This window comes from Triticum urartu, chromosome 7, assembly GCF_003073215.2.
Source record: "Triticum urartu cultivar G1812 chromosome 7, Tu2.1, whole genome shotgun sequence".
Lineage (NCBI taxonomy): Eukaryota > Viridiplantae > Streptophyta > Magnoliopsida > Poales > Poaceae > Triticum > Triticum urartu.
The window spans coordinates 321,349,472-321,373,127 of record NC_053028.1 but is presented as its reverse complement, the minus strand read 5'-3'; the positions used below and the strand labels follow the sequence as shown (position 1 = coordinate 321,373,127).

Below are 23,656 nucleotides of genomic sequence, written 5' to 3'. Positions count from 1 at the left end.
GTCATGTCCCCGATCTCATACGGGACTCCAAACTCCTTCGGTACATCAAAACTCATAAACTCATAATATAACTGTCATCGAAACCTTAAGCGTGCGGACCCTACAGTTCGAGAACAATGTAGACATGACCGAGACACGTCTCCGGTCAATAACCAATAGCGGGACCTGGATGCCCATATTGGCTCCTACATATTCTACAAAGATCTTTATCGGTCAGACCGCATAACAACATACGTTGTTCCCTTTGTCAACGGTATGTTACTTGCCCGAGATTCGATCGTCGGTATCTCAATACCTAGTTCAATCTCGTTACCGGCAAGTCTCTTTACTCGTTCCGTAATACATCATCTCACAACTAACTCATTAGTTGCAATGCTCGCAAGGCTTATGTGATGTGCATTACCGAGAGGGCCCAGAGATACCTCTCCGACATTCGGAGTGACAAATCCTAATCTCGAAATACGCCAACCCAACAAGTACCTTCGGAGACACCTGTAGAGCACCTTTATGATCACCCAGTTACGTTGTGACGTTTGGTAGCACACAAAGTGTTTCTCCGGTAAACGGGAGTTGCATAATCTCATAGTCATAGGAACATGTATAAGTCATGAAGAAAGCAATAGCAACATACTAAATGATCGGGTGCTAAGCTAACGGAATGGGTCGTGTCAATCAGATCATTCAACTAATGATGTGATCCCGTTAATCAAATAACAACTCTTTGTCCATGGTTAGGAAACATAACCATCTTTGATTAACGAGCTAGTCAAGTAGAGGCATACTAGTGACACTCTGTTTGTCTATGTATTCACACATGTATTATATTTCCGGTTAATACAATTCTAGCATGAATAATAAACATTTATCATGATATAAGGAAATAAATAATAACTTTATTATTGCCTCTAGGGCATATTTCCTTCAGCTGTATGCTATGGAGCAGTTCCATGATTACAAAATGGTTGATAACCGTTCTGTATTGGAAATGTGATATGGCAGCCAGCGGCACGGCTGGTACATGTGCCATGTCATCTCTCTCCAGCGGCTTAAAGAGGAGTGGCCCGAACGACACCGATTCCCCCAATGACATACAATCCTTAAAGCAAACAAGTGAAATCAGGAAATCAAACATAAGAAAACAAACAAAATAAGGAAATAAAACACCAAAAAGCGGCACAGATGCAACAACGGAGAAGGCGTTGCCTCTTACCCAACACTCGTTGCGTGGGTTCTCCGGCGACGCGACAGGCTTCGGCGGCCGTGGGGAGAGGTCTGTCTCGGCTCCCATGGTAGGGTTTGGATCAGATCCGAGCGACTGATTTGGCACGCACGCGTGCATGATTGGGGCTAACCAGGATAGATGGATGGGGGCATGCACCATGGTGGCCAGTGGCGGCGGGACAAGCCCCATCAAAGAAGGTGACAGGACGGATGGATATGCACTTGCAGCTCCATTACAGAAATAAGCTAGGGTGTATTGTGTATATTTTCCAAAGGGAAGGTTGACTACTCAATCCTGTTCATCCGGTTCAGATCCAATGGCCCACATGGTCCTGGATCATGGGATCACATCATGTACGCAGTCGCTTGTTAAGCTTAATGAGTAAAAAGTAATATTTGGCTCGGCTCATTTAAAGCTCGCGAGCACAGGTGGACGCTTGTTAACATATACATTACCATAAACATCCTAGGTATTCAAATCATTCAACAATTTGTCTCTCAGAATTAAATGTTGGAATTTGAAAGTACATATTGACGGAATAAGTGAGTAAGGCCGCCACAAATTGTTGTCAATTGTTGTCACTTACGATAAAAATATTTAACGAGCATCACGAGTTGCTTGTTAAATTCATTATGCTTTAGCAAGCTCAAATTAATGATTAGTTTGGTTCATTAAAAAGTTTTCCGGAAAAGGTGGTTCATTAAAAAGTGACTTACGAAACTTAGCGAGTCGAGCTATCGAGCGCTCGTTAAAGTCCACGAGCTAAGCTTTTTGTCCAGCCGTACCACATTGCTGTTACCGCCAGCATAGCTACTTCTTGGAGTTTTCCATCATCTTTTTATTCCATGATGATATTATTGGTGGGTCTATCATGTCAACAAGGCTGTCTTTTGAAAGAATTTAAAGAATTCCTTATTTAAAACAGTTTTAAATGTGGCTTTACTATTTGGCATTGGAACTTGATTTCTTTATATAATACTAAGTTTAGATTTTTTTTTCATTTATGACACTTTCGTCCGTTTTGACTACTCCCTCCGTCACGATTTAGAAGGCGCGCTTGGAAGTTCTCTGGAATCTAGGTGGTTATCTATTGGTTGTGAGATGGGCTAAAAAATAGCATTCACACTACGCATGCATATAGAAATAGTATATCGGAGTACTAATTAGCTATTAGAAATAAATGCAATGCGCCCTAAACCTTGTCTATTGTGGAAACGCACGCAAATTTAATTGTACCTTCTAAACTGTGACGGAGGGAGTACTAAAGGTGTTAAAATAACACCTGAAAAGTCAATTTTGTCCCTAGTGCAGAATGTGACCCAAAATAACGCTGAATTGTGCTGGAATTGTTCATTTATACAATAATGTCACGTGCCTACACACCAAATGGTGTATTTATGACATTTTTTTCTTTTGAGTTGATGTGTATACACCAAATCCCATGTAATTATTTTTTATTCACACAAGAGCTTCCATGGGTGGCTGGGAGCACCGAGCATCACGTACTCCCCGACACATGTGCAGGTGACCTTGGCGCCGCCGGTCGCTACGAGGCGCGCATCCACGAGGAAGTGGCGCTGTGCTGCACCGCGCCACGACAGAGCGCTGCCACCGCCGGTCACCCTGCTGGCCACCGTGCGACGCTCCCGGACGTCATACGCGCTGCTTCGGATCACCGCATGCTTCCGCGTGTGTCGGCTCCGCGCGCCTCGCCTTGCCCCAGCTCTGCCAGCCGCCTGCCACCCGCTGCGCTCACCTTCGCGAGCCCCACGATGCCGGCCACACGAGCACGAGGACGCCGACCCTAACCACCCTCTGCCGCTGCGCCTTGGCCGCTCCGCCTTGAGGAATTTGTGCAGCATCAGCTCGCGCAGATCGAGGTCACAGCTAGCCGCCTCCTTGAGACCCATTAGGCAGACGACGCTGTTTGGCAAAGTCCACCGCAGCACACGCTCATGCGGCATGCCTGCAAGGAAGGCATACAGCGGCTGGTGCTCCGGAGTGAGGAAGACGACCATGGCGTGGCTGATTGGAGGGTTCAGCCGTAGATTCATTCGTCAAGAATGTTAAAGATGATGAGGAGAAGCTTCTAGACATGGTGGCTGGGCTCGAATAGGCCTCTGTCCGCATGTGCTATGTCTATGACGCCGACGGCGTGCTCTGGGCGTCAAGCTCGATCCTGGTGCTCGGTAGGAGTGAGAGGCAGATACTTAGTGGGAAATGAAGGGTGTCATGGCGCGGATCGATCGCAGCAAACGGCAGGGAAAAGGGTTGATCGAGGCGGCGAAAATCATGGACGGAGCCGACCACTTGGATGGATCGCGAGCTCGATTTCGTCGCGGTTAGTGCACGAATTATGACGAGCGGGACAGTAATAGAATGCTCACGTCATGTTGACCACGTCGGACCAGAGAGACAACTCTATTGATCAACGACGGAGGGGAGGAGGGGGGTGTCATGGGGGCGGCTGTGCTTCTCCCGCAGACCTGGCTGAGGTGCTGTGTCAGGGGTTAACTTGTCATTTCATGTGCCATTTAAGACCGCCAGCTCAACAAATGGACGGAAGTGTTACATTAGAAATGAATTTTGAAGTCAGTGTTAGATAAAGAAGAAACATTTTTTCAGTGTCAAATATAGAATCTGAATTTTGGATAGTGTTAAATAAAGAGTTATCTCTTGTCTTCTTTGTGCGATGGAACAAAAAAAATGCACAACAGGACTAACATAATTATCTAATCTGCACACATATGGTTTCTTCCTGGTTAGCATTCCTATAATGATAACATGAAAGCTTGAAACATTTTCTTGTCTATTACTCCCTTCGTTCCCAAATAATTGTCTTTCTAGCCATCTCAAATGAACTACAACATACGGATGTATGTAGACATGTTTTAGAGTGTAGATTCACTCATTTTGCTCCGTATGTAGTCACTTGTTGAAATCTCTAGAAAGACAATTATTTAGGAACGGAGGGAGTAGTTGACATGGGTAATAAAACATGAGATGTAAACAACCAAAATGTTCCCTGAAAAAATGGCATCATTGTTGTTTGATCTATTGAGATGTACAATTACTGCTAAACTGTCGTTGAGAAGTATGTACAAACGACTTGCCATCTCTACTTATAAAAATTAAAGTTGATTGTGAGTTCATATGTGGGACCAACAACCTTTCAAAAAAAATATAAATAAATATACTTTATTCATACGTGGGATCTATCTTAAATAAACAAATATATTACTTTCATGTGAGACCAACTTTTTATAAAAAAGGCACAAATAACAAACACGAAAAGTGTGACTTCAACTCAAAATCAATCTTGGTTTTAGTCTCTCTTCCCGGCCTACTATGGTCAATTAAAAATTCTTTAACGCTGCATGTCTCTCACCATACTTACGCTATATTTTCTAATCATAAATCACACAACGGTCACAAAGGATACAAACGTTTGACCACCTACTAAGCCAATGACTCTATGGCAACGCACGACCATCATGCTAGTGAGCATTAAAGTAGTCATGGTGCATATATGGTAAAGTTGTAGCAATAGCAACCTCAAGTGCAATCCTTGAACGATCATCCCTCCAACTGAGAAAAGTGATGATAACATGATAACTATATTGGTCCTTCAACATTAATACAGTGTTATGACAACATCCCAGTGTAAGAGTAAATTGCATAGCGTCGACTTCTCTCAAACCTTAAATGGTATCATGTACCTATGATTTCCAGCCCTAAACCCTCCATGTATTTCTGTTGCCCCTCGTCTCCCTGCAATGTCGATCTCCTCCTCCTTCTCTAGTCTTAGCGGCAGCGGTGATGGCAACCCTTTCACCGATCTTCATGATGTTGCTCCTCCTGTCAGCTTGCCAGCCATTGCGGCTACCCAACTCCTCTCCATCTGGTCTCACGTCCCCACGATCCTTGATTTCAAGGAGTCCAACTTCATCGTTTGGCAAACGCACTTCAACCTCACCTTTCGGAAGCTCGACCTCATCGATCACATCAACGTGACTCTTGGTGCATAACTCATGGTCCATCATGTCGAGTGGAGGCACATCAGCCAATGCATCATCTCTTGGCTCTACACCACCATCACCAATAACATCCCCGACATTATCATTCAGCATTTTCACACGAGGAACATGCTTGGTCCGTCCTCAACAATCTGTTCCTCGACAATCACCTCCAACATGCCATCTTCATGAAGCACGGATTCCATAACCTTGTGAATGGAAATATCAATAACACCACCTACTCAAGCCGCCTCAAATGCATTGCCGACACCCTTCGCGAGGTCGGCTCTCCTGTGAGCGATCAAGACATGCTGCTTGCGCTCATCAACGGCCTCGATGATTTGTTCGGGCATTCGCTGCTCTCACCATCAACCATGCATGTCGGCCTTACCTTCCACAAAGCACAGTCCAATCTCCTCCAGGAGGAACAATGTCTCGCTCGTGGGTCTCAATACTGCAGCAGACCACCCTTACACCGAGGAACATTTGTCTGAAGGAAGTATCCCATGAGTTTCACCACATTTGTATGGTTGATTTGAGAAATTATAGTAACCTCGTTTATGAATACATGGGTTTCTCTTTATACTGTTGGGGAACGTAGTAATTTCAAAAAATTTCCTACGCACACGCAAGATCATGATGATGCACAGCAACGAGAGGGGAGAGTGTTGTCTATGTACCCACGCAGACCGACTGCGGAAGCGTTGACACAATGTAGAGGAAGTAGTCGTACGCCTTCCCGATCCGACCGATTCAAGCACCGTTACTCCGGCACCTCCGAGTTCTTAGCACACGTATAGCTCGATGATGATCCCCGGGCTCCGATCCAGCAAAGCGTCGGGGAGGAGTTCCGTCAGCACGACGGCGTGGTGACGATCTTGATGTTCTACCATCGCAGGGCTTCGCCTAAGCACTGCTACAATATGATCGAGGTGGAATATGATGGCAGGGGGCACCGCACACGGCTAAGGAACGATCTCAATGATCAACTTGTCTGTCTAGGGGTGCCCCCTGCCTCCGTATATAAAGGAGCCAAGGGGAGGGGGCCGGCCGGCCAAGGAGGGCGCGCCAAGGGAGTCCTACTCCCTCTGGGAGTAGGATTCCTCCCCCAATCCTAGTTGGAGTAGGATTCGCTGAGGGGGAAAGAGAGAGAGGGGGGCCGGCCACCTCTCCTTGTCCTAATAGGACTAGGGGAGGGGGGAGGCGCGCGGCCCATCTTGGGCTGCCCCTTCTCCTTTCCACTAAAGCCCATTAAGGCCCATACAGCTCCCGGGGGGTTCCGGTAACCTCCCGGTACTCCGGTAAAATACCGATTTCACCCGGAACACTTCCGATATCCAAAAATAGGATTCCAATATATCAATCTTTATGTCTCGACCATTTCGAGACTCCTCTGTTATGATGATTTTTTCACTTCACTCTGAAATTCTTTGAACTTTTCAAATGTTTCAGACTTATGTTTCATCAAGTAGATATACTCATATCTGCTCAAATCATCTGTGAAGATCAGAAAATAATGATACATGTCGCGAGCCTCGATATTCATTGGACCACATACATCAGTATGTATGATTTCCAACAAATCTTTTGCTCGCTCCATTGTTCCGAAGAACGGAGTATTAGTCATCTTGCCCATGAGGCATGGTTCGCAAGCATCAACTGATTCATAATCAAGTGATTCCAAAAGCCCATCAGCATGGAGTTTCTTCATGCGCTTTACACCAATAGGACCTAAACGGCAGTGCCACAAATAAGTTGCACTATCATTATTAACTTTGCATCTTTTGGTTTCAATATTATGATTATGTGTATCACTATGATCAAGATCCAACGAACTATTTTCATTGGGTGTGTAACCATATAAGGTTTTATTCATGTAAACAGAACAACAATTTATTCTCTTACTTAAATGAATAACCGTATTACAATAAACATGATCAAATCATATTCATGCTGAACGCAAACACCAAATAACACTTATTTAGGTTCAACACTAATCCCGAAAGTATAGGGAGTGTGCGATGATGATCATATCAATCTTGGAACCATTTCCAACACTCATCATCACTTCACCCTTAACTAGTCTCTGTTTATTCTGCAACTCCCGTTTCGAGTTACTAATCTTAGCAACTGAACTTAGTATCAAATACTGAGGGGTTGCTATAAAAACTAGTAAAGTACACATCAATAAGATGTATATCAAATATACTTATGTTCACTTTGCCATCCTTCTTATCCGCCAATCACTTGGGGTAGTTCTGCTTCTCGTGACCAGTCCCTTTGCAGTAGGAGCACTTAGTCTTAGGCTTAGGACCAGACTTGGGCTTCTTCACTTGAGCAGCAACTTGCTTGCCGTTCTTCTTGAAGTTCCCCTTCTTCCCTTTGCCCTTTTCTTGAAACTAGTGGTCTTGTTTTTCTTGATTTCTACCTTCGTCGATTTCAGCATCACGAAGAGCTTGGGAATTACTTTTTTCATCCCTTGCATATTATAGTTCATCACGAAGTTCTACTAACTTGGTGATGGTGACTAGAGAATTCTGTCAATCACTATTTTATCTGGAAGATTAACTCCCACTTGATTCAAGCGATTGTAGTACCCAGACAATCTGAGCACATGCTCACTAGTTGAGCGATTCTCCTCCATCTTTTAGCTACAGAACATGATGGAGACTTCATATCTCTCAACTCGGGTATTTGCTTGAAATATTAACTTCAACTCCCGGAACATCTCATATGGTCTATGACGTTCAAAACGTCTTTGAAGTCCCGATTCTAAGCCATTAAGCATGGTGCACTAAACTATCAAGTAGTCATCATATTGAGCTAGCCAAACGTTCATAACGTCTGCATCTGCTCCTGCAATATGTCTGTCACCTAGCGGTGCATCAAGGACATAATTCCTCTGTGCAGCAATGAGGATAAACCTCAGATCACGGATCCAATCCGCATCATTGCTACTAACATCTTTCAACACAATTTTCTCTAAGAACATATCAAAATAAACACAGGGAAGCAACAACGCGAGCTATTAATCTACAACATAATTTGCAAAATACTACCAGGACTAAGTTCATGATAAGTTTAAGTTCAATTAATCAAATTACTTAAGAACTCCCACTTAGATAGACATCCCTCTAATCCTCAAATTGATCACGTGATCCAAATCAACTAAACCATAACCGATCATCACGTGAGATGGAGTAGTTTTCAATGGTGAACATCGTTATGTTGATCATATCTACTATATGATTCACGCTCGACCTTTCGGTCTCCGTGTTCCGAGGCCATATCTGCATATGCTAGGCTCGTCAAGTTTAACCTGAGTATTCTGCGTGTGCGAAAACTGGCTTGCACCCGTTGTAGATGGACGTAGAGCTTATCACACCCGATCATCACGTGGTGTCTGGGCACGACGAACTTTGGCAACGGTGCATACTCAGGGAGAACACTTCTTGATAATTTAGTGAGAGATCATCTTATAATGCTACCGTCAATCAAAGCAAGATAAGATGCATAAAAAGATAAACATCACATGCAATCAATATAAGTGATATGATATGGCCATCATCATCTTGTGCTTGTGATCTCCATCTCCGAAGCACCGTCATGATCACCATCGTCACCGGCGCGACACCTTGATCTCCATCGTAGCATCGTTGTCGTCTCGCCAATCTTATGCTTCCATGACTATCGCTACCGCTTAGTGATAAAGTAAAGCATTACATCATGATTGCATTGCATACAATAAAGCGACAACCATATGGCTCCTGCCAGTTGCCGATAACTCGGTTACAAAACATGATCATCTCATACAATAAAATTTAGCATCATGTCTTGGCCATATCACATCACAACATGCCTTGCAAAAACAAGTTAGACATCCTCTACTTTGTTGTTGCAAGTTTTACGTGGCTGCTACGGGCTTAAGCAAGAACCAATCTCACCTACGCATCAAAACCACAATGATAGTTTGTCAAATAGACTCCGTTTTAACCTTCGCAAGGACCGGGCATAGCCACACTTGGTTCAACTAAAGTTGGAGAGACAGTCGCCCGCAAGCCACCTATGTGCAAAGCACGTCGGGGGAACCGGTCTCGCGTAAGCGTACGCGTAATGTTGGTCCGGGTCGTCTCGTCCAACAATACCGCCGAACCAAAGTATGACATGCTGGTAGGCAGTATGACTTATATCGCCCACAACTCACTTGTGTTCTACTCGTGCATATAACATCAAACCATAAAATCTAGGCTCGGATGCCACTGTTGGGCAACGTAGTAATTTCAAAAAAATTCCTACGCACACGCAAGATCATGGTGATGCACAGCAACAAGAGGGGAGAGTGTTGTCTACGTACCCACGCAGACCGACTGCGGAAGCGTTGACACAACGTAGAGGAAGTAGTCGTACGTCTTCCCGATCCGACCGATCCAAGCACCGTTACTCCGGCACCTCCGAGTTCTTAGCACATGTACAGCTCAATGACGATCCCCGGGCTCCAATCCAGCAAAGCGTCGGGGAGGAGTTCCGTCAGCATGACGGCATGGTGACGATCTTGATGTTCTACCGTCGCAGGGCTTCGCCTAAGCACTACTACAATATGATCGAGGTGGAATATGGTGGCAGGGGGCACCGCACACGGCTAAGGAACGATATCAATGATCAACTTGTGTGTCTAGGGGTGCCCCCTGCCTCCGTATATAAAGGAGCCAAGGGGAGGGGGCCGGCCAGCCAAGGAGGGTGCGCCAAGGGAGTCCTACTCCCTCTGGGAGTAGGATTCCTCCCCCAATCCTAGTTGGAGTAGGATTCGCTGAGGGGGAAAGAGAGAGAGGGGGCCCGGCCACCTCTCCTTGTCCTAATAGGACTAGGGGAGGGGGGAGGCGCGCGGACCATCTTGGGCTGCCCCTTCTCCTTTTCACTAAAGCCCATTAAGGCCCATACAGCTCCCGGGGGGTTCCGGTAACCTCCCGGTACTCCGGTAAAATACCGATTTCATCCGGAACACTTCCGATATCCAAACATAGGCTTCCAATATATCAATCTTTATGTCTCGACCATTTCGAGACTCCTCGTCATGTCCGTGATCACATCCGGGACTCCGAACAATCTTCGGTACATCAAAATGCATAAACTCATAATAACTGTCATCGTAACGTTAAGCGTGCGGACCCTACGGTTCGAGAATAATGCAGACATGACTGAGACACATCTCCGGTCAATAACCAATAGCGGGACCTGGATGCCCATATTGGCTCCTACATATTCTACGAAGATCTTTATCGGTCAGACCGCATAACAACATACGTTGTTCCCTTTGTCATCGGTATGTTACTTGCCCGAGATTCGATCGTCGGTATCCAATACCTAGTTCAATCTCGTTACCGGCAAGTCTCTTTACTCGTTCCGTAATACATCATCTCGCAACTAACTCATTGGCTGCAATGCTTGCAAGGCTTATGTGATGTGCATTACCGAGAGGGCCCAGAGATACCTCTCCGACAATCGGAGTGACAAATCCTAATCTCGAAATACGCCAACCCAACATCTACCTTTGGAGACACCTGTAGAGCTCCTTTATAATCACCCAGTTACATTGTGACGTTTGGTAGCACACAAAGTGTTCCTCCGGTAAACGGGAGTTGCATAATCTCATAGTCTTAGGAACATGTATAAGTCATGAAGAAAGCAATAGCAACATACTAAACGATCGGGTGCTAAGCTAATGAAATGGGTCATGTCAATCAGATCATTCAACTAATGATGTGACCTTGTTAATCAAATAACAACACCTTGTTCATGGTTAGGAAACATAACCATCTTTGATCAACGAGCTAGTCAAGTAGAGGCATACTAGTGACACTAAGTTTGTCTATGTATTCACATATGTATTATGTTTCCGGTTAATACAATTCTAGCATGAATAATAAACATTTATCATGATATAAGGAAATAAATAATAACTTTATTATTGCCTCTAGGGCATATTTACTTCATATACTACAATAGTATTTGATTTCTCGATGGCAACAACATGTAGGTCTAGAAGTTCTCTATGCATGACACCATGTCTGCCACCATCAACCTCAAGAGACTTGACAAAATAATTTCTGGCCTTCTCTACATACCCAAAGGTAAACATCGTTCCTTCCTTCCCTAATATATGCCTTTGATATTTACATACTACAATAGCAACCTATGATTTTGGTTGAATAACCGACGTGGGGGAGGGGAGGAGGCGTTCATGTATAGAGTAGTGTTAGGTTAGATGTAGTGCTAGGACTTCATGTGGGCATTTGGCTTTGTGCCATTTGCGAGTTGGTTTCTCACTCTTGCGTCTCTCCTCTATGGTGGAGGTCGGCTGTGGAGGATATGGATTGTGCAACAGCTCCTCAATAATTTCTATGGAGATCTAGTTTTGGTTGGTGCATCCACCATCTAGCCCTCTTCTTCGACCCGCCGTGGTTGTGGCACAAGGGGAGGTGGATTTGTATCAAGTGATCTTTGATCTGGAGCTCAAGGGTGAGTTGAAGTTGGTTTTATGGTTCGTCTTCGGCTATCTTATATTGTTGCTCCAATCTCAGCAGCTGGAACCATGGATAAAAAAGTTCTCAAGTCTCAAATGGACCCTACGAGTGGCTAGGGTGGAACACTAGGCTAAGGTGGATTTGCCGAAGAAAATGACACCCCAATTTCAACCTCCATTGGGGAGACAATCTTCTCCTTGCAGATGCCAAGGATTTGGCCGAAGATCGTGGTAATAGCATCTCCAGCGAGGTCTTCTAGAGCATTATTAGGACTCAATTGCATTTTCGTCATATCATTTTGGGGTCATGTTTGATAAAGGGAGGATCATGTTGTAATTTTTATTTCCTCTGGGATTCTTTGTGCAGTGTTGTAACTCCTTTGATTTATTAGTGCCACCCTTGTTAAAAAGGGTGAACCTGTGAATGTTACCGATTTGTGATGCCAACAAAATGTGACGACACGACTTTCAATCTATGTCATAATCATTCAGCGCATCTCATGTAGCCACACACTCCACTTCAACCTTCCCTCTCCCTCTCGCTTGCTCTCACACACCTTTTTTGTGTCTCGTACCTCTCTTATTGTCGTTCACCTTGACAACCCCACAAACAACAACATGGATTAATCTTTCTCTTGCCATCCTCACTCACGCCCCCCCCCCCTCCAAAAATCACTGCACTGCCATGGCTCACACCTACTGGCCCCTCCAGCCAGGCGCCGCTACGGGGCAGTGTTGCGCTGTTGTAGGGAGCTGCAAGGCCGTCCGCCGACACTGCTGGCTAATCTACGCGGATGCCCTCCGATGTGGCTATAAGTAGGCCACGAGGCTTCTGCAACCGCTGGTCACGAATGTGGGACAACGAGCACCCATGCTGCGAACGGCCATCCCATGTTTGGGACGACGAGCGTCCGTGTTGGGACGATCTCGACCAATGTTGGGGATGGCGAGCGTTCGTGTTGGGACCGGCCGCGACCTGTGCTGGGACAGTGAGCACCCAGCTCTATAGCCGACAGTGACTCGTGCTGTGTTTCCTATGAGGACCTGTGCCGGCACGCTGGCCGTGACTCGTGCGAAGTCGCTCGTTGGATTTTTTTTTTCTGTGTGCTTGTTGACTTCCTTTGTGCGCATGATGAGGAGAGGAATTTTTTCATGCGATGTCGTGCAAGGTGCGAGACGACGGGAATGTTGATGCACCAGGACCGATCAAACGGCTACCCAACGGCCTGGAGAGGACCGATCGTGGGCGGGATCGGTCAGCCGACGCCTAGGTTGGGCCGAGGCTTTCGAGTTTCGAGTTTCGAATCGGAGCCCGAGCCCCCCCCCCCCCCCCCCCCCAAAATTTCCTCTCCCCCCCTTTCCCTCTTCCCCCAATTCCCCGTCGGAGTAAAATCGCAAGCCCTCCCTCCCTCCCCTTCCCCCCTCCTCGCCGTGATGCCGGGGCCGGGGCGCCGCCTGCCCCCAGACGGCAGCGGGAGGCCGCCGCGCGTCGGCGGGAAGCAGCCACTCCCCAAGACTATCGTGATCAAGCCGGTACTCCGCCTGCCCGGCAGCGGAGGGAAGCCGCCCCGCGGCGGTGAGCTTCTCGATCGAGCCGCTGCTCCCGAGCCAGAGTCTGCACCCTTGGCTCCGTCCTTCCTCGCCGCTGGGGCGCCCCCTGCTCCCGCCCTCAAGACCTCGGATCCATCCTCCGCTGCCGCTGGGGCGGCCCGAGCTGCCGCGCGCCCTGCTCCCACCGTCGAGCCCTCCGCCCCGTCTTCCGTTGCTGGCGGGGAGACCCTCGCTCCCGTCGTCAAGCCCTCGGTCCTCTTCTCCGTTGCTGCTGGGGAGACCTTCCCTCCCGTCGTCAAGCCCTCAGCCCCCTCCTCCGTTGCCGCTGGGGAGCCACCAAGACTCGGAGATGCGGGCGGAGAAGGCGCGCCTAGGATGATCGAGCGAGCGCCAGAGGAGGAGAGCGCAGGACGCGGGGGCACGACGGGGAGGTCGCCCGCCCGGGAAGAAGCCAGGGCCAGCCGAGGCGACAAGCCCTTCTTTGGTTTGCTCTTCATCTTCGTCGACCACTTCGTCGAGGATGTGGTGAGAATTTGGATATCTCCCATCCCCGTCTCTTTAATTCTGTTCTTGGAAAGTTGGAAGGGTGACACGAATTCAAGTTACTTTCAGGTTATACACCAGCTCAAATTTTGGTCTACTATATGAAAAATCTAGATACATGACGAGTAAACTGTGTGTAGTTTCTAAAGCTCCAACACTTTGTGCATTACAATCCTTTATTGTGAAAAGGCGTTCTGTTTATATGAGAGGAAGATAAACTAAGGGATTAGAATAATTATTTTAGACCGGGAATGATGATATGAAAGAGAATTAAGAAGCAAGATGTTAAGCTAATTACATATTTTAACACCACGAGCAATAACACTTTGTGTCTACTATATTTACGTTTGTGTAGGGACTTGACGATTATACTCAAATAATTGAAAGCTTGGGTGGCAAGGTTGGGACAGGAATCAACTACAACGAAGCCACACACATCGCTGTGAAAGTGAGTTTTTCTTACCTGCTTTTCTATTGTGCGTTCAGCTGTAGTCACTAGCGACGTATACTGCCTGAGAGGGGGAATTTATGCTATACTTGGGATAACCTTTGAACTAATTTTTTTTAACATAAGAAGCACCTGACTGCAGCTAGAATTTCAGAGTTTCACATTTCACAGCTTAGAATTCCTGTAATGACCAATTATTCTGTCTACACAGTTAAATGACCTTCGTTTCAACTTGGTGATACATTGATCTCATTCTTTTATGAGCTGTTAATATGCACAAGTTGTTACATTTTTATTTAGTCCCCTGTTGATACTTGGAAAATAGTAGTATGTGTTAGTAATTTTCAGCTTGACACAGTAGTTTTCAGTAAACATAAACTAAAATATACTTTTTACTAAAGAAGAATAACTCGCATTTAGCTTAGTACTACTGTGTTGTTATGAAGCTTTAGGCTAGACCCAACTGAGCTGAATCCCCAAATATTTGCCTTACTACTTTAATCATTTATTGTCTTTCTTGTCCACGTAGGGTCAGGTACCACCAGGGGCCAGAATATTCTGGGAAGCAGATGGGAAGACAGTCACTACCACTGCTTGGATTGAGAATTGCTTCAACATGAGGAAGTTATTAACGAATCCATGTAAAGATAGCAGCGAAAGCCTGCTCCCTTCTCCTGATATGACACCCCTGGCAACGATTAAGTCAAGGTACTAACTTATACCTCAAAAATTGTTGTTTGTGACTGGGATATGTATTGTAGCTCCAACCTTCATACCTCAAAGTGTGGATCGGAGGGAGTAAAGTTGGTTTTGGATCTTCTCTGCTGTGTGGATCATCTCTAGAACTAGCAGTTATAATTCTACAGATTGTAACTCCAGTTCACTGCTGCATCGCAAAGATTTGTTCCTTATTTCTCTAGAACTAGCAGTTATTGTTCTAAACTACTAGAGTTACACTGTGATTTGAATGTAAATTCTACTTATGGTGAACTGGAGCTACATTCTTTTTCTTTTACTTGTCTTTGGAGTCATCCATGAATTACAAACTGGAGTTCGTTTCCCCTCTAATTTATAGTTCGTTTTAATTGTATTTGCAGCCCATCAAAGTTAGTAATTTGTAAAGAAAAAATCTTGATGCAGTGAACTTTTAGTGGATAGCATCATGTTTTTACAGTCATATCCCACCAAAGCCACAGTCCTTTACTGGGTGTATTTTTAGTTAATCAAATTTAAGACTACCAATAGCAGTGCTCTTGTATGTATTTGGAGTTATGGAGAACTTGTAGTTTCATGTAATATTTATCCTCAGACTGTAATAATTGCAGTTCTGAAGAAACTAGTAATTACACTGCCGAATGGCTGCTTTATTTTTAGTGTCTAATGACTGTAATTACAGTTCTGAAGAACTAGATTCTAGTTCCATGTTTTGTGACTGCTTTTTACAGTAGTTTTAGCCTGATGATTGACTGATCAGTGTTCTGACATCCCGGGGCGATCGATGGAGCTTTTAGCCTGATGATGTTTATTTAGTGACTGAATGATATGATTTGTTCCTTTATTTCAGGAACTGCTTATCTGATAGCAAAATATCAAGCAAGAACTGCTCGCCTAGTAACAAAAGAACCAGCAAGAAAGATGAAGAGCTCAGGATATCGCAATCAAGAAGGAAGATGCTGAAATTTCCAACTCCCGACCCACCAAGAGTCCCCAGTCTCCCAACTGGTCTGTATCATTCTATCTTGGTCTGTGAGTCTGATAGTGGGTGGTCTGAATCGCTGTATGATCATGCCCTTCGATTTAAGCTACACCACAACACATTACTTCCAGGCTTCACCACTGAGTCCAAATTGTCTAAGATATCTACCAAGGTCGCTGTAGGTGGCTCGTATAGTAAATTGGCTGGGTTGCATGGCAAAGGGAAGTCGCTTGGGGGTAATTTCAGCTCAAGAAACTTCATCATATACAAAGACGATTCCATTAAGCTCCTTTTCAGCGAGGACCAGCTTGTTGACTATTCTGATGCCGAAGGTGACAAGGACTATGCTAGTTTTGTGAAAATGATAACGGACGAAGTTTTCCATAAGCAGCCCTTGCCTGTAGATATGATTGAATGGCTTCGAGTCATCTCACAGGGCGTAGCAGTCTGCAGTCCCAACATCTTAGCACATCACATATATCTGATGGAGCCTTTTCAAGCATATGGCACATTCGTAGTGATGTACCAGTTGTTCAGCAGCATTGAAAGTACGAAGGGGTGGAGTGCTTTGTCAGCATCTTTGTCTCACTTTGATGGCTGGTCATTACCAAGATGCAAAATGCTCCTGAAGACATATTACTATCTTGATAAGAATGGGAACCGTGTCTTCTATGAGTACGATGTAAGAGGACTCCTCAGGCTCATCTGGAACAGCTCGAAGTATCAGTCGAGGCGTGATCTCCAGTTTTTTGTTCAGATGGTCATGAAAGATTATCTAAGGTTACTGTGTGATCTGCAGAGGGCATTGTATGATGGAGGTTACCTAAGTCATCTGCAGCTGAACTGCCGCTAGTAGTAGCGGTTGGTAAATGTACAGATAATCATTAGCGTCTTTGTTTGTACACGATACAGTCTCTGTTTGTACATGCTACAGTTGGTTTTACCACAAACAGTAAAGCTCAACATTGGTGTAAATTGTTTCCTTGGAAACCATGCTCAATGTGCATGGCCAATTACTTTTCTCAGGAGCATGTTTGGTATGTTGGGAACAGTTTTATTTGGAACGGGTGCATTGCTTGGCCAGACATTCTTCCAGGATTGTTTTTATTGGTAGCTCATCTTGTCATCACTCTGCGCTTACTATATTTATTTGTGTGTAATCTCATGTGATGACACTACGTGCCTTATGTGAGCTGCTTGATGATAACATGGAACTACTCGTGCTTGTACCGGTTTATATATATAATGTAGCTGACTTGTGTGGTATTCAGTTAAGTTTAGGTGTTCTGTACATGTAAATTCAGTTAAAGTTGCTCCTGCATGTGGTAGTTGCTAAAGGGCCACAACATGTAGAAGGCATCTCTAGCTGATCCAGGATGGTGCCATTGAACAATTGGGGTTGTGAACTGCAGTTAAGTTTGGTGTCCCATTCATAAGCCAGTGGCTATTTTAAGCAAGGGAAAGGGTAATGTGTTTGTGAGATGAGGTTGAAAACTGAATAAATTTGCATATCTGTTGCAGATGTTGTCTGTGGATTTTGTTTGGGCGATCGACCCAGTGTTCGAGGCGTGGGCCGGTCTGTTTAGCGTTTCAGCGATCCCGTTTTTGGAACCTTCTATGGTGTGTCTAGCCGGTTTCTTTTTTACGGTTTTAGGAGCCTTCTAGGAGGTTCCTGAACTGGGTTTCATTTTTTCTTTTCCTTCCCTTTTTTTTGTTTTTTCTATTTTATTTTATTTCCTTTTTTCATTCCTTTCATATTTCTATTTTTTACAATTTATTTTTTGTATTTCAACAAATGTTCCGAAATTTTAAAAATGTTCGCATTTTTCAAGTTTTGTTCACTTTTTTAGAGGATGTTCCTATTTTTCAATTTTGTTCAGAAATTCCAAAAAATTATAGAATTTCAAATTTTGTTTGCAGCTTTTGAAAAAATGTTTGAAAATTCTAAAACGTTTGAATGTCAAAAAATCTTCGCATTTTAAAATTTGTTCACAAACTAAAAAAATGTTCAAGAACTTCAAAACAAACGATCCCATTTATAAAATTTGTTCTCCCATTAAAGAAATGTTCATGATTCAAAATTTGTTCACAAATTCAAAAAATATCTCATTTTTAAATTTTATTCACAAATTCAAAAATGTTCTAGAAATTCAAAAATTGTTCCTATTTTCCGTCTTTGTTTTCAAATTCAAAAAATACTACCGTTTCGGGTTCACAAATTTTAAAAATTTCATGTTAAAAAATTTGCAAATTCAAAAAATGTTTTGAGTTTTTGTAAAATTATTCATAATTTTTAAAAATGGTCATGTTTTTTAAAAACTTGTTTTTCAAAAACTGTTATGAGTTTTCAAAAAAAATGTTTTCTGCCTAATTAAGTAATTGTCTTCCTAATTGAAAAATAGCTACTTCTAGTTATATTTAGGCCTAATTAACAGCCTCATTATTAATGAATCAATTTTCGAATTTATTCGGTGCGAATAAATCCCTATTTAACTGGATCTAATTAATTGCACATGTAATTAACTGCTTATCAAATTAATTGCATTAATGTGTTCATTTTTATTTAGCCGAAATGGAGGCGATGCTACCAACTCACCATGACGTACAACTCTGTGTTGATTCTGATAGTATATCGAGTACAAAATAATAGGTTAGTCAGAGAAGAATGAAATAGGAAAAAATGAAACCAAAAAACGAAACATAAAAAAAATGAAAAATAAATAACACGGGCACACATCAAATGTGTCGGGCAACTTTGCTTATAGTTGATGTTTTGGTAAGTTTTGATTTGATTTGGTTATGAGTAGTAGAAGTCAATGAAAGTTTGAGTTTAGTTGAGATTTTCTTAAGATTTCATTTGAATGAGTTAATGGATGACGTTGTTTTGGGAAAGTGTCGATTTGATTGAGTTAATGCACACGTCAAATGTGCCAGGCAACTTTGATTATAGTTGATGTTTTGATAAGTTTTGATTTGATTTGGTTATGAGTAGTAGAAGGCAATGAAAGTTTGGATTTAGATGAGATTTTCTTAAGATTTGATTTGAATGTGTTAATGCATGATATTGTTTTGGGAAAGTGCCGATTTCATTGAGTTAATGCACACGTGAAATTTGCCGGCCCAAATTGGTTGCTCTTGGTTGCTAAAGGTCGCCTGTAAGACGCTCGCGAACGTAATATATGATTGGTGAGACCTGAGGCGAGACTACCAACTTCCCCTTTAGGAGTATAGAGATGATGCATAATTTATAGTTGAACTATAAGTTTGTAACATAGGAACAGTCCTTTGGCACGGATAAGAATAAACGAATGCATATTTAGATTTCTACCGAAATAGGCTTACGCCCCGCTATATTGATATAGCAACCACCCGATACAACATTCCGAACCACGCTGGGGCAAACAACACAAGCACGCCCAAAAGAAAAAGACAAGAGAAAATAAGAGAAGAAATGCCAACAACGCCGGATCGACGAAAGCTACGGCACACCGCGATCGCTGCGCCCACCGAAGATAACCACCACGCTCCAAAGCCACCGAGTTGCCGTGTACCAAGCACCACCTTCAAGAAGGAATGCGACGATGACGACGCGATTTCTCTCGGTTCACGGAGGGTAGAGGGGGGGAGAGGGTCACCCGACGCCCTTCAAGAAGGATGGCGGCGCCCGCAGGCGTCACCGCGTTGGTGCCGGCAACCCGACATGGATTTCTCCTGACCTCTTGCGCCCACCACCCAGGACCAACCTTCGGCTCCACCACACCCGCCGCCCACCAACATGCGCCAACGGTCACGAGGACACCACCGTCGTCTCACCACGGCCAACGAAGCGAGGCCGGCCGGATCCACACGAGACACCCGAAGACAAGGACCGACAGCACCGTAGCCACAAGGGAGGGAACAACCTCCACCGGCGTAGGCGGTAGCAGACCGGGCACAACAGCAGAGGCACACCAGATGCCCTGTTCGGCCAGGCCCAGCGTGGGCCCGTGAAGCTCTGCCGCCGTGCTACAGCAGTCGCGGCACAGCAGCCGCCGTCCCTGTCGCGAGGAGCTCGCCGGAAACCACCGAAGAACAGCCCACTGCGGCCACCCAGCAGGCCCGCCCCGACCCAGATCGGGCCCGTAGGGCCTAGATCTGGGCCAGCCGGGCGCCGCCGGCCGCCGCAAGCCATGGGCCGTCACCGCCGCCAAGGGGCAACGCCTCCGCACCGCCGCCGTCCAGATCTGCGCCGGAACGCCGCCGGCCGAAGGGCTCCGCCGCCAGGACCGCCCGCCCGAGCCGGGGTCCAGCGACGGGGGAAGAAGGAGGGCCGCCACCGCCGGACTGCGGGGCATCGCGCGGGCAACGCCCGGCCGCGCCCGCCGGGGGGGGGGGGGGGGGGGGGGGGGGGGGGGGGCCCGGGGGGGGGGGGGGGGGGGGAACCGCCCCGGTCGCCTCGCTCGGGGAGGGCGACGCCGGGGGCACGGGGGACTTCTTTTTTCTCTTATGATTATTTTGATTTAGATTTCTATAATGGAGAATGTAAAGTGCAATGACCAAGAAAATGCATATATTTAGATAATGGAGAGAACCAAAAGAATTAGATAATTGATACCACGCCGACCTTCATGGAGGTAGAAGGCTTGGCGGGGGAAGGCTTATGGTGCCAAAGGCTCGTCTTTCGAATTATACTCCCTCCGTTTCTAAATATAAGTCTTTCTAGAGATTCCACTGCGGATTATATACGGAGTAAAATGAGTGAATCTATACTCTAAAGTACGTCTATATATAACCGTACGTAGTCCGCATTAAAATCTCTATAAAAAGACTTATATTTAGGAACGGAGTATATATTTATATTAACATATTACCCTTTGTGAAGAAAAGTTGAACAAGAGACTTGTCAGATTGTTCGCACAGGGAAGAAACACCTGGGGTGCTGGAGGCCGGCACCTGTTGACCGCAGCTAGCCAAGTGTAGATTTTGCTGCCAGAGGTTTGGGGGTGCCTGAACCATATCGATACCATAGAAGGGGGTGTTGCACGACGATTTGAGCGAGTGAGAGATATCTCTGTCCCATCTTCCTCGGGCCAGAGGCTCTGATCTTCAATCACCAGCAATCTGAGAGCCGAACGCCTGAAACAAGCCTGCTTGTGATAAGTACATCTACACTTATAGGTTATCCGATCCATCAGTACTGGAATCAGCATTACTAACTGACTTTAGATGCAACAGGAATTAGTACTCTGACAGAGTGACCATAAAAACTAAGACTTTAGACCTTAAAAAAAAACTAAGAATATAGCTCATATAACCAACGTTTGAACAAATGTGCTTTGAGAATTTCCAAGCTGTAATACTAGATAACACAATTCATGGATGTCAGATACAGAGACTATGAAACTGAATCCAGATAATACTGAACTTACCCTTATGAGGATGGATCAATCTGAATATCCAGGGAAACACAGACCAATAACAGTATGTTCTTATATCAGTAAAAACTGAAGGCAGCGTGGGGGGTCAATTACAACATGGAAAGTAAACCAAGGCAACCATCGTATTTACACCCTCTGTCCACTAATGTAAGACGTTTTGGCCAAAACGTCTTACATTAGTGAAGAGAGGTAATAGTTCGCAAATGAAGGACAACAACCACATCATTAAAATAAACTACTACTAGTAACTCTGTATGTACGTGTGCGTGCATGCACACTCGTGCTAAAGAAACTAAATAACTGCACACTGAACCTGCCATAGGGTCCATCAACACGGTCGTTTCTTCTCTTTCGTGTAACGTTTAACACCTACATGGATAGACTGAACAAAATAAGACAACTACAGTATTTTAGAGTACACCAATATTACCAACTGAATGACAAAAGCTACTACTTTCATGTACCCATTTGTCATACTAACAATAGAACACACAAATGAGATTGTTACTTTTGTCTATACAGATTATCTGCAGCAAGGGATTCAATGTTATTTTAATGCATAAGAAGCTGAATAGACTTATTTGTAGAGCCAGTGCCATTTCTCTTCCTACACTAATGCCTTGATTTTTACGAATATAAACTTGGTAATCACCAAATATACACTGAAAATATATAGAGAAAAAAGAACTATTAAATAATTGGAGGCATCAAGCATCAGAGAGGAAAACAGATATGAGTAATTAGTACAAAGTTTTTCTTTTTGGTGAAAAACGAATTTTAATTCTCAATCCCTGACTCCAAACTATGTTCAAAACCATGTTCACCCCAATTATAAAGAACTTCAACTGTAATTGTCGAACAAAATTGTTGGGTTGTATATGTGTGAATCTGGTCCACATGGCCCATGTAAACCAGTATATGTATTGTACAGACTAGAGAGGAAGAGAGTTATCCAGAAATTTCCCAAACCCACCACACTTCATGGTGTCAGAGCACAGGCGGGAGGCGATGCTGGGTTCTGTAGGTCGCCGGCGGTGAATCGGAGCTCCGGGCACCCAAGGTGGTTGTTGGCGCGCGTGTGCTGCGCGGGGCACTGGAGGCGGGACCGGCGGCGGTAGAGGCGCGCCTGGAGAGGGCCGGCGGGCGCGGCTGCGTGCGAGCGCGCGGGCTGCCTGCGGAGCGCCTGGAGGGGATTGGAGGCTACAGGCGGCACTGCTCTCTCCCGTGAAGAGGTGCGCGCGCGCGAAGTGCTCCTGGTGCTGCGGGTGCTACTGTGTGTGGCAGAGGGCAGAGGAAGGAGGCGGCTGCGCCAGGGGAGAGGCCAAGTACTGGCTGGTTTGCTGCTTGTGCGGCTGGCTTGCTGCTGCTGGAGAAAGACTGAGAACAGTCTGCAGTTGTTGCTGCTTGCAAGTGCTGCTGCTGACTCTGTTGCTGCTGGTGGTGTACTACAGTGGAGTTAGCAGAGAAGAGGAGGTAAGAGCTCCTGGATTGATTTGGTGCTGCTGTGTGAGGGGCTGCTAGATAGCGTACTGAGGAAGAAGGAAAGTTCTTGCCTGCTGTGATTGAGGCAAGACATGGGAGAAAATCAGGGACTCGAGAAGGCAATTGAAAAATTGGCTGAGCTCCTAACAGCCAAGGTAGGAGCTGCAGCATCTCTAAATAATGCAATTGTTCCTCACATTGAGCCAATTCAAAAAATTGACTTGATGCCAAATGAAATTAAGCTGGAAGGTTAAGAATTATTTGAGCTGGTCAAGAAGGGCGCTACTCATCTTGAGGACTAAAGGGCTTGAGGGCTTTGTCAGTGGTGAGGCAGAGGAGCCAGGAGACAAGAAAACTTCAGAATGGAGGACATGGAGCAGTACCAACTCTTTGATAGTGGCATGGTTGTTGAACTCCTTGTCTCCAACCATTGCTGCAACTGTTGAGACTATCTCAACTGCTACTGAGGTATGGAAAACCCTCTCAAAACTGTACTCAGGTGAAGGGAATGTGATGTTAATAGCTGAAACAGAGGAGAGAGTTGGTGAACTCAGACAAGGGGAAAATTCTGTGATGGAGTATGTTGCTGAACTGCAGCGTTTGTGGGCTGATTTAGATCACTATGATCCTCTGGATTTGCCACATGCAGATTGCATAGCAGCTGCTAGAAAATGGATTGAACGCAGACGAGTGATGCAGTTTCTCAAAGGATTGAACTCTGAATTTGAGGCGAGACGTGCTACTTTATTTCATCAACTTAC

At 45.1% G+C, this 23,656-nt stretch overlaps 1 protein-coding gene across 1 annotated transcript; it reads left to right on the top strand.

Moving 5' to 3' along the window:
* Positions 1–13,128: 13,128 nt before the first annotated feature.
* On the top strand, positions 13,129–16,849 carry LOC125518812. The gene is made up of 4 exons (XM_048683683.1): positions 13,129–13,834; positions 14,208–14,300; positions 14,830–15,008; positions 15,865–16,849. Exons 1-4 carry the CDS (start codon positions 13,193–13,195, stop codon positions 16,847–16,849), a joined length of 1,899 nt encoding a protein of 632 aa, XP_048539640.1. The 5' UTR covers positions 13,129–13,192.
* Positions 16,850–23,656: the final 6,807 nt, after the last annotated feature.